The following is a 25,733-nucleotide window of genomic DNA, read 5'->3' as shown; positions in this document are numbered from 1 at the left end:
AGAGAAGGTGGAGGGATCAAGAGAAGTGGTGCTGAGATGGAGCTGGGTGTCACCAGATACATGAGGGAACTGACTGTGCTTTCCAATGATGCTGCCGGGCAGAATGTAGATGAAAAACAGGAAAGAGCCAAGGATAAATTTTGGGGGATAGCAGAAGTAACGGTGCCAGAGTAGGAACAGAAGCCATTACAGTTGATTTTCTGGCTACAAATCTATAATTGAACCAGGAGTGTGTAGTCCCATCCAGCTGGATGACAATGGAGAGGCACTGCAGAAATATGATGTGGTTTACAATATCAAACGCTGCAGATAGCTGAGAAAGATGAGGAGGGATAGTTTACCATTATCACAGCCACACAGGATGTGATTTATGAATTTGATAAGAAACATAATTGGAGGGTTCCAAAAATATGGAGTTCTGGGAAAGATGAGCACAGATTTGGGAAACAATATTATATTTCAAGACTTTAGAGAAAGAGGAGATTGGAGATGAGTGGCAGTTTGCAAGGATTGAGGGGTCAAAAGATTGGTTTTTTTTAAACTAAAGGGGTGATGATGGCAGATTTGCAAGAAAGATTCAATCTATGCGGCAACCCATCCAATATACCATTTGTCTACTTTTTTCGGCAACTTAATAGACTGCTCGTTGAAAGTTGTCTGTACATACTAGGTTTATTTCCTTTATCCAAATAATCACTTCTTTAAAAAAAATCAATTCTGTTAAGCACAACTTGCCTTCAATAAATCTGTGCTGGCAGTTCTTGACAAACCCCTCCATTTTTAAAACTCTCACTAAATTTAGCTTGAATTATAGAGTAATTAATCTAATCTTAAACTGACATCTATACATGGCAGACTTGTTCTCTGGCCCCTTTTTGAACAAAGATGCTATATTAACTACTTTTCAGTTCCATTGTGCAACTGGCATGTTAAAAAATGATGGAAAATTGAAGCCAGAACATGCTATGACCTCTCTGGTTTCTTTAAACAGCCCCGGGTACATGCAATCAGAACCTAACTGAAGTTGTTACCTTCACAGAAACAATTCTGCTTTGACAGTTATTTCTGTGAACTGTTCCATATCCTTCTCTAAACTTACATTCTCACTTCCAGATCATCATAATTTATAAATAGCACGGTAAAATATTTTACATCTGTACCACATATTTATCCTGGACAAATTGTCCCTTCTTTCAATCCTGAACTACCTGATAAAAAGTGAAAATAGAAAGGATGAGATAAATTGGGCAATGTGTTTTTTGTGGTGCTTATTGAAGGAGCAACATTGGTCAATGCAGGAAGGTTGCTCAGGAGACTGACAGAATTCTCTATTCTTTTTCAAATAGCTTCATGGTATAATGCAAACAGATAGGCCTTAGTTCACATATTTTAAAATCAGATAGTGTAAGAGCCTGGGAATAGAAATGTTCTGATCCGGAATAGCCAGGAGATTTGCAGAGCAGTTTTATGGTTTGTAACTATTGAGTGAAAGAAATGGGAAGGTGGGCAAAAAAAGATTATAAAGTTTTCCTCAAACCCCCAACCCCAACAAAGTCTTATAATTGTCATCTGCCATTGAGCAAGCAATCAAATCACCATGCATAATATATTATACTCGAATTATTTGTAGCACAAGAGAGTAAACATGCACTATGCGATTTAAATTATGAGCACACAGCTTATTGCAGGGAAAGCAATTAGTGACCCAGGAACCAGCTTTAAGTTGTTGAAAACACTTATGGTTACTTGGCATTATGCAACTTCTCTCTCCTATCCCCTCACCTTTTTCTTCACAAGTGCTTCCCTCTCTCTGTCTCTCTTCTTCCACTCCTCGGCAAGGGCCTGCATGTGAGCCAGCTCTTTTTGCTTCAACTATGGCAAGAAACAAATAATATATTGGCCTTCACACACAAACCACAATGAAAAATGCATCTACATGGGACACAATTTAATCAAACAAATAATACAGGAGATTTGTCTTGGAGCCTTTTGAGAGAGCAAGAAAATAAAAGAAAATGGGAAAATACTAAACTCCCCTCAAGTTACATAATATTTAAGTTGCAACTAAAAATACGCACGCTGAAGTATATTGAAGTTGCTTTCAATGCTGTACTATTAGGTAGACTCCGATTATACTCATGCTCCAAATATGCTTTGCCATTTTATCACTATTTGTCTATAGATCTTAGTTTGGTAACACCTTGCTCTTTAAATCTGTATTTGTTTTTCATTACTGAAAAAAGTGGAATTCACCTGATCTTGAAACAAATCTTCTTGCACTTCTTTCCACATTTCCAGCTCTAATGCAGCTTTATATTCCATTGTCTCTCGAGGCTCAGGATCAGGACCTGACTCTAAAACCTGAACTGGCTTAACTGAAAGTTCAGGCTGTTGTTGGTGCCCAATATTTGAATTCTAAAAAGTAAAAGCAGATATTTACCATTTAGGAATTTATTTACATTTGTACCCTAATCAGGTACTGGTGGACATAAGATGCAGGGGTAGGAGCCTGTTCAACCATTCAATTAGAGCAAGGGTCTGAAACCTGCAGCTCCGGGACACCTCATTTGCAGCTCCGAACCTTTTTCAGTTGAATCCATTTAACATGAAAAAAAATTCAAGAAAAATAAGAACCATGTTTTTATTGGGAGGATAAAACGCTAATAACTGTCTGTACTTCAAGGTTTCTAACGATTATTTTAATTGAAAACATCATGCTCCAAAGAAACCTGTTCATGTGGTACAGCTACACCACGGTTATAAATAATCCCTTTGATTTGAAGAACAGGCTTTATTGGTTCCGACCATTATTGTTTCTTCTTTTTAAAATATTTTTTACTTGAGTTTTTTCATCTTTTATAAACAAACAACGCCCTTAAAACTAGTACAGAACAGCAAAATCATCTCAATATTTATACAAAAAAGGAAACCAACACCATTGGGCCATCTAACTCGGAGCTTCCAGACAGAAGTAAAGAAAATGAGCAACAGGATGGGGAGAAAAAAAGACAAATGCTACAAGATGAAAAAGAGGCACACACCCTCGCATGCACTCTGTTAGGAACAGTGCTGCACACTCTACTGAAAGCCTTGTCAAGTGAATCTGATATTACAGAACGTGTATGTTTGAGATAGGGGCCCCATACTTTCTGGAATGAGTCCGATTTGGATCGAAGTAGACAAGTTAGAAATTCCATTGGGATACACTCCATAATAATTTTGTGCCAATTCTGTACAGAAGGTGCTTTATCATTAATCCAAAAGCACAAAATATTTTTCTGTGCTGCAAATGTTAGAATATTATACAACCTTTTCTTATTGACATAAATTATCCAATTACCTGGAAACCCCAGAAACAACAGAAAAACCATCTCCAAGGTCATTTCAAATATTTTTTCCAGCTCTTTAAGTATGTCCAACCAATAGTTTCTCATTTGGACACAAGACTAGACACAGTGAGTACAGTCCCCTATTACCAATTTATATTTTTGGCACAGGGGAATACGCCAGGGTCCATCTTGTTCTTAAGCTTGGTGAGATATGCAGACATTATAGTTTCTAACATAATAGAAATGATAAATTATCCTGCATGTGCGATTAAAAACTGTTTTATCACAAGAATAGCAAAACAAATTAATTCCTATTAATCCTTAAAGTTTGTTTTAAAGATGACTTTACTGACAAAATTAGTTACAAGACTAAAAACAAAAACAATAAGTCAGAGTAAAAAATATCATAGCATAGTGACAGCAAAGGAGGTCATCAATAGTTCTAGCGCAGCAGAGCTTGCTCTCTGAAAGAGCAATTCGCGTTGTGCCATCCCCCTGCCTTCTCCCAGTAGCTCTGAACATTCTTGCTTTTCAGTAAACAGATCAAGAACCACTGAGGCTGCAGTGCTAACCACCGGTACCCTTGCCTCACTGCCAGGAACCCAGGTTCGATTCCGGCCTCGGGTCACTGTGTGGAGTTTTCGCATTCTCCCTCTGCCGACATGGCTTTTCACCAGGTGCTCTCGTTTCCTCCCACAGTCCAAAGATATGCAGGTTAGGAAGATAGACCATGCTAAATTGCTCCTTTAGTGTCAAAAATGTTGAGGTTCGGTGGTCTATCCATGGTAAATGCATGGGGTTACTGGAATAGGGCAGGGTGGGATGGGCCTGGGTAAGATGCTCCTTCGGAAAGTCGGTGGAGACTCAATGGGCCAAATGGCCTCCTCCCACACTGTAGGGATTCTACGGTTCTAATGAGAACAGATTCCCCCTGTCCAGTCACCTCATGATTTTGCATACTTCAATTAAACTCTCAATCTTCTCCAAGAGGAACAGTGCCAATCCAATCTACCTTGCCAATTTCGCAACCGAACCAAAGTGCCTTATCCCTGGAACTATTCTTGTGCATCTTTCCTGCACTCTTCTTAATGCTTCAAATCCTTGCTTGACTGGAGTGCCCAGAACTAGACACATTATTCTAGCTGAAGTCAAACCAATTTTACCATAACTTCCTTGGATTTATATTCTAGCTTCATCTTGATAAAAGCCCAGGATGCTGTATGATTTATTGCTTTCTCAACTTGTCCTGCCACCTTTTGCTTTATGCACATACACACCCAAGTCCTTCTGCTCCTGCACTCTAGTTAGAATGAAGTCCCTATTTTCATTCAACCTTTTTCTATTGACACATAAATTTAAATGTTTTATTCATTATATATTCAAGGTATGCATTGTACGAGAGACATGAGATCATGTCAAATTTCTGTTTTGCGGCTCCAAATATTTTTTTTTGGCAATTAAAAAAAAATCCTCCTTAAAATGATTGCCGACTCCTGAATTAGAGCAAGGGTGATCTATACCTGAAATCCGTTTATTCTTAGCTCCATACTCCTCATAGGCTTAATTAACAAATTATCGATCAGAATCTGAAAGCTCCAATCGTCACAAACTGTCAGGGAAGAGCGTCCCAGATTTTTGCTACTCTGTCTACAAAAGAAAGTGCTTCCTGATTTTCTTCCTAAAATGATCTAGTTCTATCTGAGGAATAAGCCCATTATTTGCTGAAACCCAATCAGCTAAAAATTTTAAAACATCAACTGCTAGAAGAACTTAGCAGGTCTGGCAGTATCTGTGGACGGAATGCAGAGTTAATGTTTTGAGTCCAATATATTCTTCTTCAGACCTTCGATTGAGTTCCAAACTGTTAACTCTGTTTTTCTCTTCATAGTTGCTGCCAGACCTGTGGAGTTCTTCCAGCACTTCGCTTTTATTTCAGATCTTCAGCATCTGCAGTATTTTACTTTTATTTTAGTGGCTAAAGATTTTGTTCCATCTGGCGTATTAAATCTTAACATTTTAAGCCTTCATCAGTCTATCCCGTTATCTTTGAATCAAGGGTATCCCAGCCAAGCCAATGCAACCTGTCCTCGTGATTCAACTCTCTAAAATCCAGATATCATTCTGCAAAATCTGTGCTGCATCCTTTCCAGAGTCAAAATATCCATCGAATTGTTGCGCTGAAAAATGGAGTATGCTAGACAGAGCCTGACCAAGGTACTATGCAATTAAGGCATAATTTATTTCCGTTTGTAATCCAGCCCCCTTAAAATAAGGGTTAAAATTCTTGGATTCATTTTTAATTCTGGTCGTGGGAGTCCAATACACCCTGCCTATCTCGTAAAAGTTTCCTTGCCTCCTCTTTTCAGCGTGTTTTGCAAAAAATTTAATATAGGAATACAAAAGTCTACTGTGAATAAAGTTATTGATGTGCTTTACAGCAGCAGACTAAGTATGGTAATAGTTAAAATTGATAAACAATGTGACAGTCGCTCCCAGTTTGAAAAGCAATATGGCCATGATTTGGGACAGCTGGAAGACATGATATAATAAAGCACTATATAAATATTAGTTATTTCCTTCTCTAGTGAAAATATGAGACACGAGAATTTACCTTTCTCAAGTTGAAAAAATATACATCAGTCCCGTTTGGTAATTTATCAAACGACACAGCAGTTCACATGGAGCTGGCTGTTACAGAAAAATGTGTTTTCAAATGCTGAGATTTAGATTCCAACTCACATTTGAATACATGAGGTAATCTGGTATGTATGCAGATCACATTGCAGTAATGTCAAAGGGTTCTTTAATGTATTCAGTTGCTATATTTGAGAGACAGACTTGTTTGGTGTGTTTCTTAGGCCAGCGAGGTTGATCCCTTTAATATATTTCTCTCTTCAGTTCCTTTCAAATCTCCTTTGCGTACACAGCAATTTACATCAGTGTTCAGAGATCAGACACTGAGAACAGACACTGCACAATTTCATGGATATTTTTGAATTAAGGGTAATACAGTCACCACATCCAATTTGTTCTGTGTAGTTTGCAACTTATAATTTTAGTTAAGGCTCCAAGTTATATTTTAATTCAAGCTCCAATCAAGCATTTTTCATTTTATATGCAAAGGTGATCACATTCATGCTGCAGTATTTTATGGAAACATAGGCCAAAACTTATAACACAACATCGATTTCTCAATTAGCATTAAATAAAATCCAGGCTTGAATTTATGCAAGGATATCACGTGCTTACCTGAGATGAATCGGACACAGTGACATGTTGAGTTTTTACAAAATTATAATCCTCCAGAGTCATGGAGTAATACAGTTCAGCAATTTTATTGTTTGGCCTGTTAAAATAATGGAATACTTTTAAAATAAGCAACCAAAATAAATTCAGTATACACACGTGTCAAATGCCACAATTAATAAGGCAGGCTGGTTAGCTCAGTCAGCTAGATAGCTAGTCTGTGAAACAAATTCACACCAACAGCACAGGGTTCGACCCCCATTTTGTTTGAGGTAGACTCAGGGCCTGCTTCCTTACCCTAGCTCTACCAGAAAATCATGGCACTTTGCCGTGGTTTGGCAAATAGTAGCAAAGGACTTGTCTTCAGGCAAAGAAATTGAGCAGCAAAAGATCCTTAATGACTAAATGATTCCTGTCAATGGGAGACAAAGTACTCCTCTTACATGCGAAAGTCTAATTTATCATTATAGTTTCAGTATATTATTCCCAAAGTTTACACATGGCATCAACTCCCTCTTTGTATTGTAATTAAACCTTTAATCCAGTCAAAATATTGGAATGCATTAACACTCCTGTCACAATGAAACTCCTATTTGTCAGCAATATTCAGATTTCAACTACTAGTTCCCTATTGATTTCTTTCTCACACTCTCTTTCAATAGTAATCAAGGAGAAGCATGTTTCTATTTATTCCTCATACAAGATGCATATGTAAAAAGATTTCCCAACACAAACATCTTGATCCCAACGGATGAATGTTTAGTTACTGAATTATACATGAAGCAAATGTCATTGTTCAGATAATTTGTACCTGTAAGTGTCCTTTGGAAAGGACAAAGGTATTGACAACACTAACGCCATATTGCATAGCATAAAGATAAATATCAGTTTTTTTTTAAACCTCTCTCATGTTGCCATCTAACCAGACCATTTCCACTTCACTGAAGATCTTGGTCTTGCACAGGGAAGCAAAAGTTATTCTGCAAGTCTTTTGTGTATCAAAAGGTTTGTGATCAAGTTCAGAAATCATGTATGTATGCCTTCTGCAGCACACTAGAAAGAAAATATATTGATATCAGCTACAGTAACAAGTTCATTCTGGATTCTCAAAATACACATACCTTCCTCAAATGTTTTTAATCAAACTAACAGATACAATTGAAGGCGTATCATCATCTTCAACCCCATTTCAGAATCAAATGATAAAGTGTCACAGCAGAAATTACTATGTAAACTAAGAGTTTATGTGGAGGAGGGGGTAAAATGTCAACTAGGATATTGAATTGACGTCTAACGACAAGCAGAGAGTGGGATCATTTCCAGGTTGGCAAACTGTAACTAGTGACTTGCCAAAGGGATTAGTGTTGGGGTCTCAACTATTTACAATTTAGATCAATGACTTGGATGAAGGGATGTACGGTTATGAAATTTGTTCTTGACACAGAAATACGAAATTGAGGAAGACAAAGATTTGACAAAGAGGCTCAAAAAAAGTGACGAGGTTAATAATTGACACATGGGAATATAATGTGGGAAAACATGAACTTGTCCAGTTTGGCGGGAAGAATACAAATGCAGTATATTATTTAAACGGATAGAGATTGCAGAACTTTGCAGTCGAGGGATCTGGATGTCCTGGTACACAAAATGCTAGTATGCAGGTGCAGCAAGTGATTAGAAAATCACATGGAATGTTAACATTTAATGCAAGGTGAATGGAATACAAAAATAGGGAAGATTTGCTATGGTTGTACAGGGTTTGAGATTGTATCTGTAGTACTATGTACAGTTTGGTCTCCTTACTTAAAAGACACAATTGCATTAAAAGTAGTTCAAAGAAGGTTCATTCAATTGATTCCTGGGATGAAGAGGCTACTTTATGAGAAAAGGTTGGGCCTGTACCCATTGGAGTGTAGAAAAATGAGAGGCAATCTTATTGAAACAGATAAGATCCTCGGGGAACTTGACAAAGTGGATGCCAAAACAATGTTTCCTTTTATGAGACAGACTAGAATTAGATGACGCACTTTAAAAGTAAGGGGTCTTCTACTTAAGTTTGAGGTGAGAAGAAAAGGTTTTTCTCAGAGGGTATTTAGTATGTGGAATTCTCTTCCCCAGAGAGCAATGGAGACAGGGTTAGGGTCAGGATTATTTTTAAGGCGGAGTTAGATTCTTGATTGATATGGGAGTCAAAGGAACAAAGAACAAAGAACAGTACAGCACAGGAAACAGGCCCTTCGGTCCTCCAAGCCTGTGCCGCTCCTTGGTCCAACTAGACCAATCGTTTGTATCCCTCCATTCCCAGGCTGCTCATGTGACTATCCAGGTAAGTCTTAAACGATGTCAGCGTGCTTGCCTCCACCACCCTACTTGGCAGCGCATTCCAGGCCCCCACCACCCTCTGTGTAAAAAACATCCCTCTAATATCTGAGTTATACTTCGCCCCTCTCACCTTGAGCCCGTGACCCCTCGTGAACGTCACTTCTGATCTGGGAAAAAGCTTCCCACCGTTCACCCTATCTATCCCCTTCATAATCTTGTACACCTCTATTAGATCTCCCCTCATTCTCCGTCTTTCCAGGGAGAACAACCCCAGTTTACCCAATCTCTCCTCATAGCTAAGACCCTCCATACCAGACAACATCCTGGTAAACCTTCTCTGCACTCTAACGCCTCCACGTCCTTCTGGTAGTGCGGCGACCAGAAATGGACGCAGTACTCCAAATGTGGCCTAACCAGCGTTCTATACAGCTGCATCATCAGACTCCAGCTTTTATACTCTATACCCCGTCCTATAAAGGCAAGGATACCATATGCCTTCTTCACCACCTTCTCCACCTGTGTTGCCACCTTCAAGGATTTGTGGACTTGCACAACTAGGTCCCTCAGTGTTTCTATACTCCTGATGACTCTGCCATTTATTGTATAACTCCTCCCTACATTATTTCTTCCAAAATGCATCACTTCGCATTTATCCGGATTAAACTCCATCTGCCACCTCTCCGCCCAATTTTCCAGCCTATCTATATCCTGCTGTATTGCCCGACAATGCTCTTCGCTATCCGCAAGTCCAGGAAAGTAGAATTGAGGCCACCGTCAGATCAGCTATTATCTTAGCAAATGGTGAAGCTAATTCAAGGGGCCTAGTGGCCTATTCCTCCTCCTAATTTGTATGTTTACAAATAGTTAACATGATCAAATCCAGAACAGGTTAAAATTTTGACCTTCTTGAAGTAAAAGTCTCATCCAAAGGGATTATTTTATGGAAGGCAAAGCAAATTTTCATCTAGTGTAAAATAGTACATCCCAACTTGTCCTCCAAAAACACTTAATTCTCTCAATCCCAGCCCTAGCAAACAGAGAATCAAGTAAAGTGCAAATTTATCCAAATTCATTAATCAGGTTGAATTATTGTTTTCAAACACTGCTGACACATACAAGAAGCAGAATGGAATTAGGCTCAATCAAAAACAAAATACTATGTACGCTTGAAATCTGAAATAAATGCTTGAGATATTGTCTGGAGCACATAATGTGTTCTCCAAGGCGGCCTTCATGACACACGACAGCGCAGAGTCACTGAGCAGAAACTGATAGCCAAGTTCCGCACATGAGGACGGCCTAAACCGGGATGTTGGGTTCATGTCACACTGTCGGTAACCCCCACAGCTTGCCTCCTGGACTTGCAGAATCTCTCTGGCTGTCCCGTCTGGAGACAATACACATTTCTTTAACCTGTGCCGAATGCACCCTCCACTCATATTGTCCGTATCTTTAAATGTAGCTGTAAAGATTCGCATTCTAATCAGTATTCTATAACTTGATTTTGTATCTCTGTATGCCCTGTTTGAGAGTAGATATCCACTCCATCTGACGAAGGAGCAGCGCTCCGAAAGCTAATGGCATTTGCTACCAAATAAACCTGTTGGACTTTAGCCTGGTGTTGTTAAAACTCTTGCTGTGTTTACCCCAGTCCAACACCGGCATCTCCACATCATGATTATCTTAATGCAGCAGATGACTCGTAATGGGATAGACTATTTCACTGATTATAACAGCCCTCCCCGCCATCTCATCAGCCAAGTAATCATGCTTCATATAGGCTGTTTGACCACATAGGTCATCCACGCCTGGCCTGGTGTCCAACAGTGCTCTTTAAGGAAGTAGGAACGGAGGCCAATTTCTTGGTTTTTCAGTCAGAATTATAAAGGCTCAAGTCTTCTCCTTACTCCCTCCTGGTATAAAATAAGCTAACTTAGTGCCATGATTATGCATTTCCTTTGCTATCACACCTGATCCTTTTTCAGTAAGGAGTGTCACAACGCCAGGTTAAAGTCCAACAGGTTTATTTGGTATCACGAGCTTTCGGAGTGCTGCTCCTTCATGAGTGCCCACCCCAGTCCAACGCCGGAATCTCCACATCATGGATCCTTTTTCTGAAAAGTCAGCAAGCTCCAATCGGCATTGAGGATATTTGTAGATAACTGCAGCTGCATCATTTGGAAACACCACCCCTTTGTGCAATGCTAATAGAAACAAAAAAATTTGGGCTTTCGAACCCTCAACATCAGAACCAAATGTGAGTTCAGAGACTGCACTTTTGGCAGCAGGACCAGCTTGGTGGTCCAATGAATGCCCATTAAATCACGGTTAATAACAGAAATTCTTGCATGATACTCTTGAGATTTTCCAGAATTGGCTCGAGTTCTGCAGCACTGGTATGGCAAAGAACTACAACTTGGCAAGTAGTAGTTCCTTGATATTTGACAGTACGAGACATACAGAAAGTGAGTATACCAAGTGAAATGAAATAACATCAATGGGTTCTGTATCCGTACACAATTTGTATCAGCACCGGTAAATCCAGTTTATCGACCTACATGAATACAACTTAGGATAGTTAAACATGAAATCTAAATGAGTTAAATTAAGTACTTATGGGGCATGTGACTCTGATACCTTGATCTCTGAAGAGTTTTGACTTGTGAAGATACATCATAAGGAATCATCAAAATGAAAAGGCTGAAACACTCATTAAGCAAGTGCATATGGATAAGATAATAGAATTTGTTCAATTCCAATTTGCAATGCTTTTTAGAGTTAACTATTCCCTGCGTGACACGCTGTCTTTATTGTACTATTTCGGTCCAATTTTGGAGCTTAACCCAAGATTATGAATGATATTTGTTAAAAGTCCATAAACCATTTGTATTGTGCACTTCTTAAAACATTATGATACATTAAATTGTGTCTCCTGGGAAGCCAAAGAAGTAATAGTCCAGAAATATGACAAAATTAAAAAAGACAAGAGAGCGCACAAATTATATGCTATACTAAGGCAACAAAAGTTCAAAAGCATTTACTGGAAGACAAATAATAATGCATCTAGATGAAAAAAAATGTTGAAGATTTAAAAAAATGAAATAATACACTTTATGCGAGACATGTTCTGGTAGCTAATAGGAGAGCAAGAGAATGGTCTTGTGTCATTTAGTGATAAGGCACAAAACCTATTGTATATATCCCGCAACAGAGCCAAGATTAGGCTGGAGAATCTTAGCAGTTGAAAATAAACCCACATTACGGTTATCCACGAAAGACAAGCACAGGAAGCAAATAACATTTAACTCAAAACTTAAGATGCAATATTACATGCATACAGGATTTGGGAATGGGGCATAATGAGTTGGGTTACTCATTTTGAAAATTATGTTAATAACCATACTTGCCCTTGTGCTGCTACAACTGGAATCCTCTCACTGTAGGTCTGACGCCAACATTGATCACCTGATGGACCCAAAAAGCGAGATTTTTCTGCCGTCAGAACATTTGACAATTTCAATCTTGCTACTCCCAAAAGCAAGTCTTTAGTCATTGTATCTTTGTGCCATACTTCAACCAACAAAGGTAACCTAAAAATAAATAAATCTTAGTATATTGCAGCTATAACATGCAACATTTTACTGTTACATTTTATTCCATTTGTTTTCTTACTTCCTTTAAGGCCAAGTTGAGAAGTTAACATTACCAAGTTAGAATCTGAAATTAATTTGTCTCAAGATAACAAAAATAAACCTCAAGCTCACAACTAAGTCACATAGGCAAAAAAAATTCAGGTTAATTTCTTGATCTTTGCTGAGCTAATCAATCTTGAACTGTGTTTGCAGAAGTGGCCTCAGCAATCACGTTTAAAAAAAAATTCCAAGATTCTCTTTTCTGATTGTTACTCAATCAATTCTCTTCAGAACAGAAAAAGACAGGACAAATTGAAAAGACTGAAAAAGACAGGCGGGATTCTTCGTCTTATAAATAAAGGTATTGAAAATACAAGTAAGCAAGTTATGGTGAACTTTCATATATCACTTTTTAGGCCCAGCTGGAGTACTGTGTCCAATTCTGGGCAGCACAATTTATGAAGAATGTCAAGGCCTTCGTGAGGATGAGGTGCTTTAGTAAAGTGGAAAGAGTGAAAAAACAGGAGTTGTTTTACTTAGAGCATAGAAGGTCAAGTGGAAACTTAATTGAGGTGTTGAAAATCATGACAGGTTTTATGGAGCAAATAACAAGAAACTCTTTCCAGTGACATCAGGGTCAACAAACTGAGGACACAGATTTCAGGTAACTGGCAAAATAACCAAAGGTGGAGAAATGTTATGCAGTTAATTTTCAAGATTTGAAAGAAACTGCCAAAAAAAGATCAATAATTATATTCCAAAGTGGAGTGGATAAATATTTAAAGGGGAAATATTTCCATAGCTATGGGGAATTGGGCTAATTGAATAGCTCCTTGAAAAAGTCACCACATTAAAAGCCTCCTTCTGCACTGTATCATTCCAGGATTCCAACAAATCTATTTGCTGTAAATAATATTTTTCAAAGCCAAAATGGTTGAATTTTTCTGCTTTGTTAACCTGAACTTCTTTAAAGCAGTTTAAACCAGTATAAAAGGTGCACCAGGAAACTCAAAAGAAATATTTCAAGGCTATTTAGGAGAGCCTAATTCACAGTTGTCATTATGCAGGTAGAATTAAACACATTAAAATATAGTGTGAATAATGGTACCTTAAAAAAGTATCTTGTAGTTGTTGAGGTAGTGCTGCAAAATCAAATGCACAATATGATTGAGGAAAGACCACTTCCATGTTTCTCTTCACTTCCACTGGAGGATTCGTCATGATTGGGGCTGCGGTTCCAAAAAACGGGTAGGAGTACCTGATCAGCAAATTAAAGCAGAAAAGTGCCCAACTTAGTTAGGATGCTATGTTATCTTCACCAGAAAATAAGCAGTCTTGCATTAGAAACTTCTCAATTGAACTCAAGCATGTTTAGTATAAAAACAGAAAATGTTGGAAAAATTCAACAGGTAAGGCAGCATCTGTGGAGACAGAAATCAAGTTCATATTTCAGCTCAATGGCCTTCAGTCAAAACACAAACCACTAGAAATGTAACCGGTTTTAAGCAAATACAGAGGCAGAGAAACAGGGATAACAAAAATCAAGATGTGTGGCAGGATGGAGGAGGAGAAATGAAATAGCAAAAAGGGTCCATGCCACAAGACAAGAGGGGAGCTCGTATCCCAAGAGGTCCACATTGTGCACCTCATTAAACCCTTCCTCCTCTAGGTACAAGAAACTTCGGTGGTTCGTTCGCCGAGAGCGCTTCTTAAGGCGTTTAAGCACAGGGGCCGGTTCCTCAAACTTTGTGTGTGATGTAGGCAGGGTGCAGTGAACCGGTGCTGGTCTCTTTCATTTAGAGCGCGGAGGCACAGGTTCACTCCCTTCTTCGGGTCGTTAGGGAGTAGACTGGGCTACGTCCACCATATCCATTTCTGCATCAGAGGTTCCAATAACTGGAGACGGAGAGCGGAATCTAGTGGGTCCCGGAAGTCTTTCCAAGGCTCCCAACATGCTGATTATTGTTTGTTGCTGAATAGTCTGAGAATTTAAGGCTTTCAAATGGTCCAGATGTTTTCTCAGAATGGCATCCCACAGATGCTGGATGAAACCAGTCCTGTTGCATCAACCGTGCCTTGTAACCCCGTGGGGCCATTCTCCATGATTCTTCAACAATACTTTATCACCTGCCTTTAAGTGTCTCTCACAGTTAGTGTTGTGAGCTCGAACCTGGGCTTTTTGATGCCTTTCCACCCTATCCCCCCGGAGATTCGGGAAGATCAGGCTCAATCTGGTGCAGAGTTGTCTGCCCATGAACAACTCAGCTGGCGCTATTCCGGGAGTCGCTTGGAGGGGGTCGTTCTGCAGTCTAACAATAATCTTGAGAGTTTGGTGTCCAGAGAGGCTGTGGGCTGTTTCTTTAAGCCTGCTTTCAAGGTCTGGATCGCTATTTTCTGCAAGGCCATTAGAAAATGATTGACTTTTTAACACTTCTGGACAGAGATTCACACAGCAATATACAGAATAAGATCCACTCTGATGTAGCAGAATCTCCAAAAAAGAAACTTATCTCCTGGCAAATTCCACTTTGCAATTTCAGAGAGGGGTAAAGAGAGACACTGCTCTCTTTCAACTCCAAAAGCAGCATCTAAGCTTAAAATTCTGTCTAAGCCCAGCTTTGCCCGTCACATGATTGTACCTGCCAAGCATCCCAATCAAGCCCTACTCTGCAAAATCCCAAAGGAAAACAGCAGAACAGCATTAGTTCTGATTAAAACAAACATTCGAGCCATTTGAAGCAATTATGCAGTTGCAGCAACAATACAGGATTCCAGTAGACAGAGTAGCTTAGAGTGCATAAGACTGCAACAACAGATCCTGCACAAAAACATGGCTCAAATACATTTCTTAAAAATATCATGGAGGGAAATCTATCTGAAGTCATTCAAAAGCAGTAAAATATGCAAAAAGTAATTAAAGCTGTTTTTAAGGCTTATGTTCACATTAGAGCTGAATTGGAAGATTTGAAGCGCAAAATTCAAGCTCAGTATCTACCTCTGAAAATGCACGATAAACTGAAGTCTTTAATGAACCATGCTGTTTGAGATCTGAACAAACACATTTCACAGATGACAAAACGATATCAGGAATAAATCACGATCCTCAATTCCACAGGTGGCAAATCAAAGCAGCAGTAAGGAAAACTCAACCAGATGCACAGCCAGGAAAAAAAGGCACAGAGAAAAACAACACAAACAAGTTGTGACCCTGAAAGACTCCTAGAAAAATCAATATGTAACAGTGGAAAAACATGAGGAGCTACAAAGGACATTCAATGTTTTTGCAGGAAAAGCTGTGTGGAACCAATCAGTTGCAATGACATGATGCACTGAAACCCAGAGTCAATTGGCAAGGGGTCAACAAGAAAATAGACAATTGAAAGAACGGATTGTCCTTCAAGATCAAATACAAAAGGAATGCGTAACCATTCAGCAACATGCAGGAATGAAGACTGCCCTAAACAGCAAAATGAAAAGACAGCAGAAGAAACTTGGAGAGCTAGTGAATTAAAGGAAAACTCAACATGGAAGCAAGTGAGCTTCACAAAGTAAAGATCCAAAGATGTGCTAAATTGACCCTTAGTGTCCCGGGATGTGTAGCTTAGAGGGATTAGCGGGATAAATGTGTGGGTTTTGGGATAGGGCCTGGGTGGGATTGTTGTCGGTGCAGACTCGATGGGCCGAATGGCCTCCTTCTGCACTGTCGGGTTTCTGTGAAATCTATAAAACCTATTGACAGACCTTCAAACATTACAAGAATCACTCAGATCAAAGTGTAATTTTCCAGAAGAATAAAAAGAGATGCAAAATGAACCTAACATCACTAACAACGAACTTAAGAGCTGGTTGGCAGAGCAGATTCAGCAATATTCCATATGCCAGAAGGGAGGCAGAAAAAAACAGATTAAAGAGCTGAAGAAGCAGATGTATGAAAATGAGGCGGCATTGAAAAGAAAGCTGCAGAACTCTCAAACCTGTGAGCAGATCATGAAGCCACAAGGAACAGAATTACAGAACTTAAACAAGACAAAACTGCTGGAGAACAACCTGGTCAAGAGTGAAACTAAAAAGAAAGACAAAAGTTCTGTTGCAGACGGAGAGAGGAAAAACAGAAATAAGATCAGAAACTGTAAATCCAACTCTGAAGTACAAGTCACTAGTTGAAGCAGCAGCACTGGATGTCGCAGATGTTCTGCGACCTCTTTAGCTGAATGAAGAGATTCATAAGCTTGCAAAAAGATTGGAGAATAAAGCAACAAATGTTTGGCTGAAATTGTGACTTAAGTGATAATCAAGTTTCCATTTGTGAAATGATCAGCAAGAACTTGGCAGGCACCACGGAAAAGGAAATGTTGAGTCCACTCCAGGAAAGAACTAAGTGCATATTCCCCTTGGATGCAACTGGACAAACCCAGTGTCTGAAAAAAAGCAGACGAGTTGTTAAAGAGAAACACAACTCGAAAGAACACAAAAAGTGCATTAAGTATCAGAAACACTGAATGATATTACTATTTTCCAAACTTGAAAGTCCGAGGTACGGAAGAAGTGCCAAGCCTCAACACCATCCAAATGCATAAAGTCAGAGACGGGATAGCAAGTAAAGGCTATACAGTAATACAACATTGGAAGGCGGAGAAAGTTTTCAATTGTGGAGAAAGGGGATGTTTATTATGTGCCTGCATGCCAATGTAATGCAAAGATGTTCAGCAGAGCAAGAGTTAAAGTGGAAGTGGAGAACAGCGCTACCCATTGTATGATGGAGAGTCACATGTAAATGACTCAGAGTCCTCTGGAAGCCAACCTCGAATATCTGGGATCTATAAATAGTTAAGGATTAACAATAAGCAGTTCATGATGAACCATACAAATCTCAAGATCTCATCCAGACATCTAAAAGAACCCATATTACAGCACAGCTGCCACATGAAAGGGGTGAGCACATGTGGAGCAACAGTGAAAAAGAGCACAAGAGTGCATTTAAGATTACTTATTTACTATATTTTCCCCACAGCCCTGCAATCTTTTCTCTCTTCAGGTAATCGTCCAATTGTTTTTTTAAAGGCACAACTGAATCTGCCTCTATCACTCTCTGAAGCAGCGCATTCCAGATCTGAATCACTTGTTTGCCTAAAGTTTCCCTCATGACACCGATTTTGCCAACTACCTCAATTGACATCCTCTGGCTCTCAATCCTTCTACCAATGGGAACAGTTTCTTCCAACCCATTCTGTCTCAAAACCTCTATCAAATATCCACTCAACCTTGTCTTTTCCGAGGAGAACATTGCTAGCTTTTCTAATCTATCTACAAAACTGAAGTTCCTCAACTCTGGAACATTTTATAGAATTATTACGTAACAGTACCGAAGGCTATTTGGCCCGTTGTGTCTGTGATGGTTCTCCGAATAAGCAATGCATTTTGTGCCATTCCCTGCCTTTCCCCATTAACCCTACATATTCTTCCTTTTTAGATAATAATCCAAGACCCTTGTGACTGCCTCAATTGAATCTGCCCCCACCACTCATGCAGCAGGTCTTAACCATTCGTTGCATGAAAAAGGTTCACTTCATGTGTAGAAGACTGCATGCCAAAGAAGCAAATCCACGTTTCCCAACCGGAAACCATTGATGAACAAGGATATCCAAGTCCAGGTCTGAGGCGTTCAAGTCAGGTGATCCTGGCCTGTGCAAAGAAAGCCAGATATGATCTAAGGAGATCCAAATATGTCAAAGAACAGTACCAGACCAAGCTACAGTCTCAGGCTAGCCACATAGACCCCCTTCGACTATAGCAAGTTTACAAGACATAAGACAAGATGAAGGCATGTAAAAACACCGGCACAAACACACCCCTCCCTGATGAGCTTAATGCATTCTATGCCCTTTTTGAGCAAGAGGTCAGCAAGTGCACGCCTTCCACCCTGGAAGCCTGAGATGAACCTGTATCTGAGGTCACTATTGCAGACATCAGAACAGCCTTCTCGAAGGTCAATCCACAAAAGCTACCAGCCCGGATGGGGTACCTGGATGAGCACCAAGATCCTGCGCAGACCAGCTGGCGGGGGTATTGGTAGACATCTTCAACCTCTCTTTACAACAATCTGAGGTCCCCATTTACTTCACGAAGACGACCATCATCCCGGTACCAACGAAAAGCCAAGCAGCGTGCCTTAATGACTATCGTCCAGTGGCTCTAACGTCCATCATGAAGAAGTGCTTCGAAAGATTAGTCATGGCACGCATCAATTCTGGCCTCCCAGATTGCCCGGGTCCACTACAGTTCGCCTACCACCGAAACAGGTCCACAGCAGATGCCACCTCTCTGGCCCTGCACTCAATCCTGGAACACCTAGATAACATAGACACCTCTGTCAGACTCCTATTTATTGACTACAGCTCAACCTTCAATACCACGATTCCTATGAAACTCATCTCCAAACTCCGTGGCTGGGGATTCAGCTCCTCTCTCTGCGACTGGATCCTGAACTTCCTAACCCACAGACCGCAATCAGTAAGGATAGGCAACAACACCTCCTCCAGGATCATCCTCAACACCAGTGCCCCATAAGGCTGTGTCCACAATCCCTTACTATACTCCTTAAACTACTATGATGTGTGCCCAAATTCCCCTCCAACTCGACAGTGAACTGGTGCGATGACAGTAATCTCTCCCCCAATGTCAACAAAACGAAGGAAATAGTCATTGACTTCAGGAAGCGTAGTGGAGGACATGCCTCTGTCTGCATCAATGGGGATGAAGTAGAAATGGTCGAGCGCTTCACGTTTTTAGGTGTCCAGATTACCTATAGCCTGTCCTGGCCCTTCCATGCCAACATTATAGTTAAGAAAGCCCGCCAACATCACTACTTTCTCTGAAGTAGAAGGAAATTTGGCACGTTAGCTACAACTCTCAGCAACTTTTACAGATGCACCATAGAAAGCATTCTTTCCAGTTGTATCACAGCTTGGTATGGCTCCTGCTCTGTCCAAGACCACAAAAAATTACAAAGGGTCGTGAACGAAGCCCAGTCCATCACTCAAGCCAGCCTCCCACTCACTGACACTGTCTATTCTTCCTCCTGCCTTGGAAAAGCAGCCAGCATAATCAAGGATCCCAAGCACCCCAGACATGCTCTCTTCCACCTTCTTCCGTCGGGAAAAAGATACAAAAGACTGAGGGGACAAGTCAACTGACTCAAGATCATCTTCCCTGTTGCCATCAGACTTTTCAATGGACCTACCTCACATTCAGTTGATTTTTTGCCACACCCTATCTATGACTGTAACACTACATTCTGCACCCTTTCCTTCTATATGTATGATATGCTGTGTCTGTATAGTGCCCAAGAAACAATACTTTTCACTGTATACTAATACATGTGACAATAATAAATCAAATCAAACCATGCTTTTCATTGCTTCTTTTGCCAATTTTTTTTTAATTCATTCGTGGGACATGGGTGTCACTGGCTGGCCAGCATTTATTGCCCATCCCTCGTTGACCTTGCAGGGCAGTTGAGAATCAACCACATTGCTGTGGCTCTGGAGTCACATGTAGGCCAGACCAGGTAAGGACGGCAGATTTCCTTCGCTGAACGACATTAGTGAACCAGATGGGTTTTTCCGACAATCGACAATGGTTTAATGATCATCAGTAGATTTTTAATCCCCAGATATTTTTTGTTGAATTCAAATTCCACCATCTGCCATGGCGGGATTCGAACCCGGGTCCCCAGAACAGTTTCTGAATTAATTGTCCAGCGATAATACCACAAGGCCATCGCCTCTCCATTGAATTACCTTCAATTTCTCTCCTTCTCAATCCTTCTACCAGTCAGAACAACTTCTCCCTACCAACTCTGTCGAGACCCTTCATGACTTTGAATACCTCGATCAAATCTCCTCTCAACTTTCTCTTCTCCAAAAGGAAAATATTACCAATTTCTTCAATCTATCCTGTAACTGAAGTTCCCCACCCCTGGAAGCATTCTCGTGGTTTTTTTCCTGCACTCTCTCTATGCATGTTTAACGTAGCCTCCTTGCTCTTCTATTCTATGCCCCTATAATAAAACTTAGGATACTGTATGCATTATAACCGTGCTCTCAACCTGCCCTGCTACCTTCAGTAACTCGAACACACATTCATCCGGTGCTCTTGCATTCCCTTTAGAGTTGTATCTTTAACTTTATATTGTCTCTCCATGTTTTCCCACTAAAATTAATCACATCATGCTTCTCAGAAACAATGGAATCACGCAGCACAGGAGGGGGGAATTTGGCCCTTCAGTCTGTGCTGGATCTTTGAAAGAGTGACCCAACTAGTTTGACTCTCCAGGCTCTTTTTCTCTACATTGAATTTCATGTGCCACTTGTCTGTCTATTCCACAAACTTGTATGTCCTTTTGAAGTTCCAAACCACCTAGCTAACAGTTTATGATGCTTTCAAGTTTTGTATCATGAGCAAATTTTGAAATTGTGTCCTCTATATCAAGGTCTAGGTCATATGTGCATCAGGAAAAGCAAGGGTCCCAACACTGACATCTGGGGAACTCCACTATAAAACTTACTCCAGTACTGAAATAACTGTTCACCAATACTCTGCTTTCTGTCACTTAACCAATTTTTATATCCATGCAGCCACTGTCCCTTTTACTCCACAGGTTTTAACTTTGCCCACAAGTTCGTTTTCTGGCACCTCATTAAATGCCTTTTGGAAGTCCACATACATCACATCAAGAGCATTACCCTCATCTACTCTCTCTATTGCCACATCAAAGTCAATTAAACACTGCTGGTTTTCCTTAATTAATCAACATTTCAAGTGACTGTTAGCTTTTATTTACGAGAAATAGTTAACCTTGCCCTGAAATATCATTTCTAAAAACTTTCCACCATCGAAGTTAAACTGACTGGCTTGAAGCCAGGACTTACCCGTACACATTTTAATCAAGGGTGTAACATTTGCAATTCACTCATCCTCTGACACCTTCCCTGTATCTGCGGAAGATTGAAAAATTATGGCCAGTCCCTCTGCAGTTTCTACCCTCACTTTCCTCAGTACCATCTCATCATGGTGACTTATCAACTTTCAACACAGCCACCCTCTCTAATCCCTCCTGTGTCATTTTTTAGCTCATCCACAGTGTCAACTCCCTCCTCTTTCACTATGACCCAGGAAGAATATTTTTCCCTTGGTTGATCAATTGTAAATCATTGCAAGTCTATTTTTCTACCCTTTCGCCAATTTCTTAATATACAGGATTTACCCCAAATCCCCACAGCTTTGACCTTAACTAAGAACACTTTGTATAGAATCTTATATTTAGACTTTCAGAAGGTATTTAGCAAAAGATGTTTTGGTTTATGTTCCAGTTGACATGTAATTTCCTCAAATGTGTCAAGGCGGTCGTCAGGTAGTCTTTCTTTCTTTACCATTTACCATTTCAATTTGAGCTAGATTAAAACAGATTATGTGCTGACCAAGTGCTACTCGCCTCAGTCCCCAAGTTATACTCTAAGATACAAGGAAGCATTCTCTGCCATGGCAGGTTTCTTTTAAAGTTTCACTTTACATTCCAATTCAGGTTGGCAATGAATATTTGCTGGTTTGATGGCAACTTCAGAATGTTACACTTTTTATTACTTTGAAAAAGTTTTGTATTTTTCTTACGTTATGTTACATCCAGAGGTCAACCTCTGCAACAAACTATTAACTTGCAGAAACGGAGAGTTTTATAAGTTAACCTTTTCACTCAGTAATCCACAATCACATCTCAGATAATTTACTTTGTCACAGCTGGTGAATAAGCTAACAACACTATCACATTGCTGCACAAAGCAAACTCGTAATTAAGGTTCATCCATCACTTTCTATTTTCTTGATAGCATTGGTAAGAATTCATTTAACCATGCACATCAAAAATATTTTTAATTGAAGTTATTGCCAAATTACATTACAACAGTGACTAACTAGTACCAAACAGTTAAGTGTACATTTTAACAATTAATTATTGGTGGCCATGTGCATACCAAACACATGACTGCCAATGGTTAATTGGTATATATGATAATTCACCTCCCTGTGCTATTAATCTAACAGAGATTCTCACTTCAAGAAGAATGACATATAGACAACATTATTACTAGTTTATCAGTCAGAAGCTCTGAAGAATTTGCATCTAAAATCTTCAATGCACACCACTTACAGGAGCAACTTGCCAAAATTTCCAAAGCAAGAATATTCCATCCATATTAGAAATTAAAATCACCATGAACAAAAGGCAGAAAATGATATTCCAGTTCGTTTCAACATGCATTTTTTTTCTTGTAATTACTTCTGCCGCGCAACACTCCTCCAAGCTTTAGTTGACAGACAAATCACATCCAAACTCAAATATACTGTTCCGTTAGGGTTGTAAACTGTGATTAAAGGTATTCCTGTAGGTTTCAACACATCGTTTGCCCCCACACTTCTGCCATCAGTTGGCTAAAACATCCATCCTTGTGACACATTATCTTCCTATGCCAATAGGAAAGTAAAAAACAACCGATTACTCAATTGGATGATGCTTGACTGCTTTCAATATTTTTATACCTCAAAGAGAATGACCAAAAAAAAGCAATCGTTTTTAATGTGCGGATGATTTCCCCTCCCCCCCACCCCATAATGTTCATTGACTACAGCCCCCTCAGAAGGTTGAGTGTCCATGATTGTTGTTGCAAACCAGATATGGATCGTTATGGTTGTTTCACATGATTCTTCCATCTCTCCAACTCCCAGTCCCTTTTGGACACCTTCTATTCTTTAGGATGTGGAGGGGCAAACAGATTTCATATCTCTATGTTAAGACCCATGTACGGAAGCCTATATACCAACGGTGGAATGAGCAAGGTGGATATTAAAGGTGATTTGTGTTAAAGATTCAAAGTTAACAGATGTAAATCAGCAATCAAATAAACAGTTAAACATGACCTTAATTGCCATGATTGGTGTTTTTGCACTTTACAGAATATAGATATTGAGTCGCAAACATGAATAAAAAGACATTTACCGTACTATGCAGTTTATGGCAAAACTGACATCCAATTGTCTAATGCTTCTTATGTCCAGGGCAAAGGAGAAATGGTGTGCTGATGCTGGAATGGAAATCTTTGGTGCTGATGCAGAATCAGATAACTTTGAAACTGGAGCTGGATCAGATTGCAATTCCATTGCAGAAACTGGCACTATTGGAAATCAAAAAATGCAATAACTGTGCAATAAATGTTTTCACTTCGTAGAGTGAAAGTTGTCTGTAACATGCAATGCAATACCTTAGTTACCTTAAAAACTTCTGCCAAAGCATCATAGTCAAATAAAACACTCGAGTCAGGCACAGCATGGCCAACATAAAACTTACTGCATTCTCAAGCACAAATTAAAAGTTTATGAAGTTCTTTGTAGAATCAATGGCACATTAACTAGGCTGCAACAATACAAGGTGCAAAGTCAAAGCAGCATGTTAACTTGCGGTGCTGGTTTCAAAAAACTCAAGAGTCCGATCATCTTGGGCGTTATGCTGCTTTCACAAAAAATGTATTCAAAATTGTTTTGTACTGGCATGAGCCAGTATATGGAGAGCTCAAAGTTCCTTTCAGAACATTACTTTACAATTAACTTTCAACAAATTGTCCATTACTCTTTTACTCTCGAAACTCTGCTCATCACAACATCTCTCCAACTACTGATCTCTTCAAACACACTCTCACCTCCATCTCTGATACCCAAGTTCGCAATAAAACCATCCACACACTCTCATTGCAGCCCACATCTCCTTAAATTAAAGGCACAGATTTGAAGGGATATTTTTCACAACTGTGTTAGCCATTGACCAACAATTCTGGCTGGATCACTTAATAAGAAGTTTAACAACACCAGGTTAAAGTCCAACAGGTTTATTTGGTAGCAAAAGCCACACAAGCTTTCGGAGCTCTTAGCCCCTTCTTCAGGTGAGTGGGAATTCTGTTCACAAACAGAGCTTATAAAGACACAGACTCAATTTACATGAATAATGGTTGGAATGCAAATACTTACAACTAATCAAGTCTTTAAGAGACGAAACAATGTGAGTGGAGAGAGCATCAAGACAGGCTAAAAAGATGTGTATTGTCTCCAGACAAGACAGCCAGTGAAACTCTGCAGGTCCACGCAACTGTGGGAGTTACAAATAGTGTGATATGAACCCAATATCCCGGTTGAGCAAGTTCCGCACACACGAGGACGGCCTCAACCGGGATATTGGGTTCATGTCACACTATTTGTAACTCCCACAGTTGCGCGGACCTGCAGAGTTTCACTGGCTGTCTTGTCTGGAGACAATACACATCTTTTTAGCCTGTCTTGATGCTCTCTCCACTCACATTGCTTCGTCTCTTAAAGACTTGATTAGTTGTAAGTATTTGCATTCCAACCATTATTCATGTAAATTGAGTCTGTCTTTATAAGCTCTGTTTGTGAACAGAATTCCCACTCACCTGAAGAAGGGGCTAAGAGCTCCGAAAGCTTGTGTGGCTTTTGCTACCAAATAAACCTGTTGGACTTTAACCTGGTGTTGTTAAACTTCTTACTGTGTTTACTCCAGTCCAACGCCGGCATCTCCACATCTGGATCACTTCAAACATTGTTGGGTCTCAGATTCATCTGCCAAAACAATTCACTATTCCTGGGTCATCCTGGAACACAGACGCTTTTCTTTTTTTGTAAAGCATCTTCTGAAACCTCTTTCCTCTGACTCCAAAGGAGGCAATGAACCTCTTGGTTCTAAAACTGAACTACTGATCAGCTGCCTCTGCCACTTCCCTCCCTTTGGCCAGCCTAACAGGCCAAATTTCCTCTGAAGATCGCCCTGCTCGGCCCCAAACTTACATCTTTCTCTAATAATCGTGGGAAGGGCACAGAGGTTGCAAAGAGATACAGGCAGGTTAAGTTAGCGGGCAACAAGATGGCAGACGGAATATAATGTAGGGAAGAGTGAAATTATTCACTTTGGATAAGGGGGTAGTCCTATGAATGAGGGGCTGAGAAAATTGGGTCAATTTTCTCTGGAGTTCAGAAGAATGCAAGGCGATCTCACTGAAACGTACTAGGTTCTGAGAGCGTTTGGTCAGGTAGACACAGATTGTTTCCACTGGCTGAGCAATCTACAAGGGCACAGTTTCAGGATAAG

The 25,733-nt window shown here is 39.9% G+C and overlaps 1 protein-coding gene across 3 annotated transcripts in view; it reads right to left on the bottom strand.

Moving 5' to 3' along the window:
* The window catches only part of cep120 (centrosomal protein 120), a 75,905-nt gene that overhangs the window by 30,774 nt on the left and 19,398 nt on the right, over positions 1-25,733 (bottom strand). For 2 of the 3 annotated variants that reach the window (XM_078214586.1, XM_078214588.1), the window contains 6 exons: positions 23,580-23,754; positions 13,638-13,787; positions 12,305-12,487; positions 6,579-6,675; positions 2,254-2,415; positions 1,783-1,872 (listed from right to left, as the gene is read on the bottom strand). In XM_078214586.1, coding sequence (XP_078070712.1) covers positions 1,783-1,872; positions 2,254-2,415; positions 6,579-6,675; positions 12,305-12,487; positions 13,638-13,787; positions 23,580-23,754 — 857 coding nt within the window. The remainder of the gene's footprint in view (positions 1-1,782; positions 1,873-2,253; positions 2,416-6,578; positions 6,676-12,304; positions 12,488-13,637; positions 13,788-23,579; positions 23,755-25,733) is intronic. The other variant, XM_078214589.1, reaches the window with a different exon arrangement.

The sequence above is a fragment of the Mustelus asterias genome, chromosome 6, assembly GCF_964213995.1.
Source record: "Mustelus asterias chromosome 6, sMusAst1.hap1.1, whole genome shotgun sequence".
NCBI lineage: Eukaryota > Metazoa > Chordata > Chondrichthyes > Carcharhiniformes > Triakidae > Mustelus > Mustelus asterias.
Note: the sequence above shows the minus strand (reverse complement) of the source record. Positions and strands in the feature narration are given on the sequence as shown.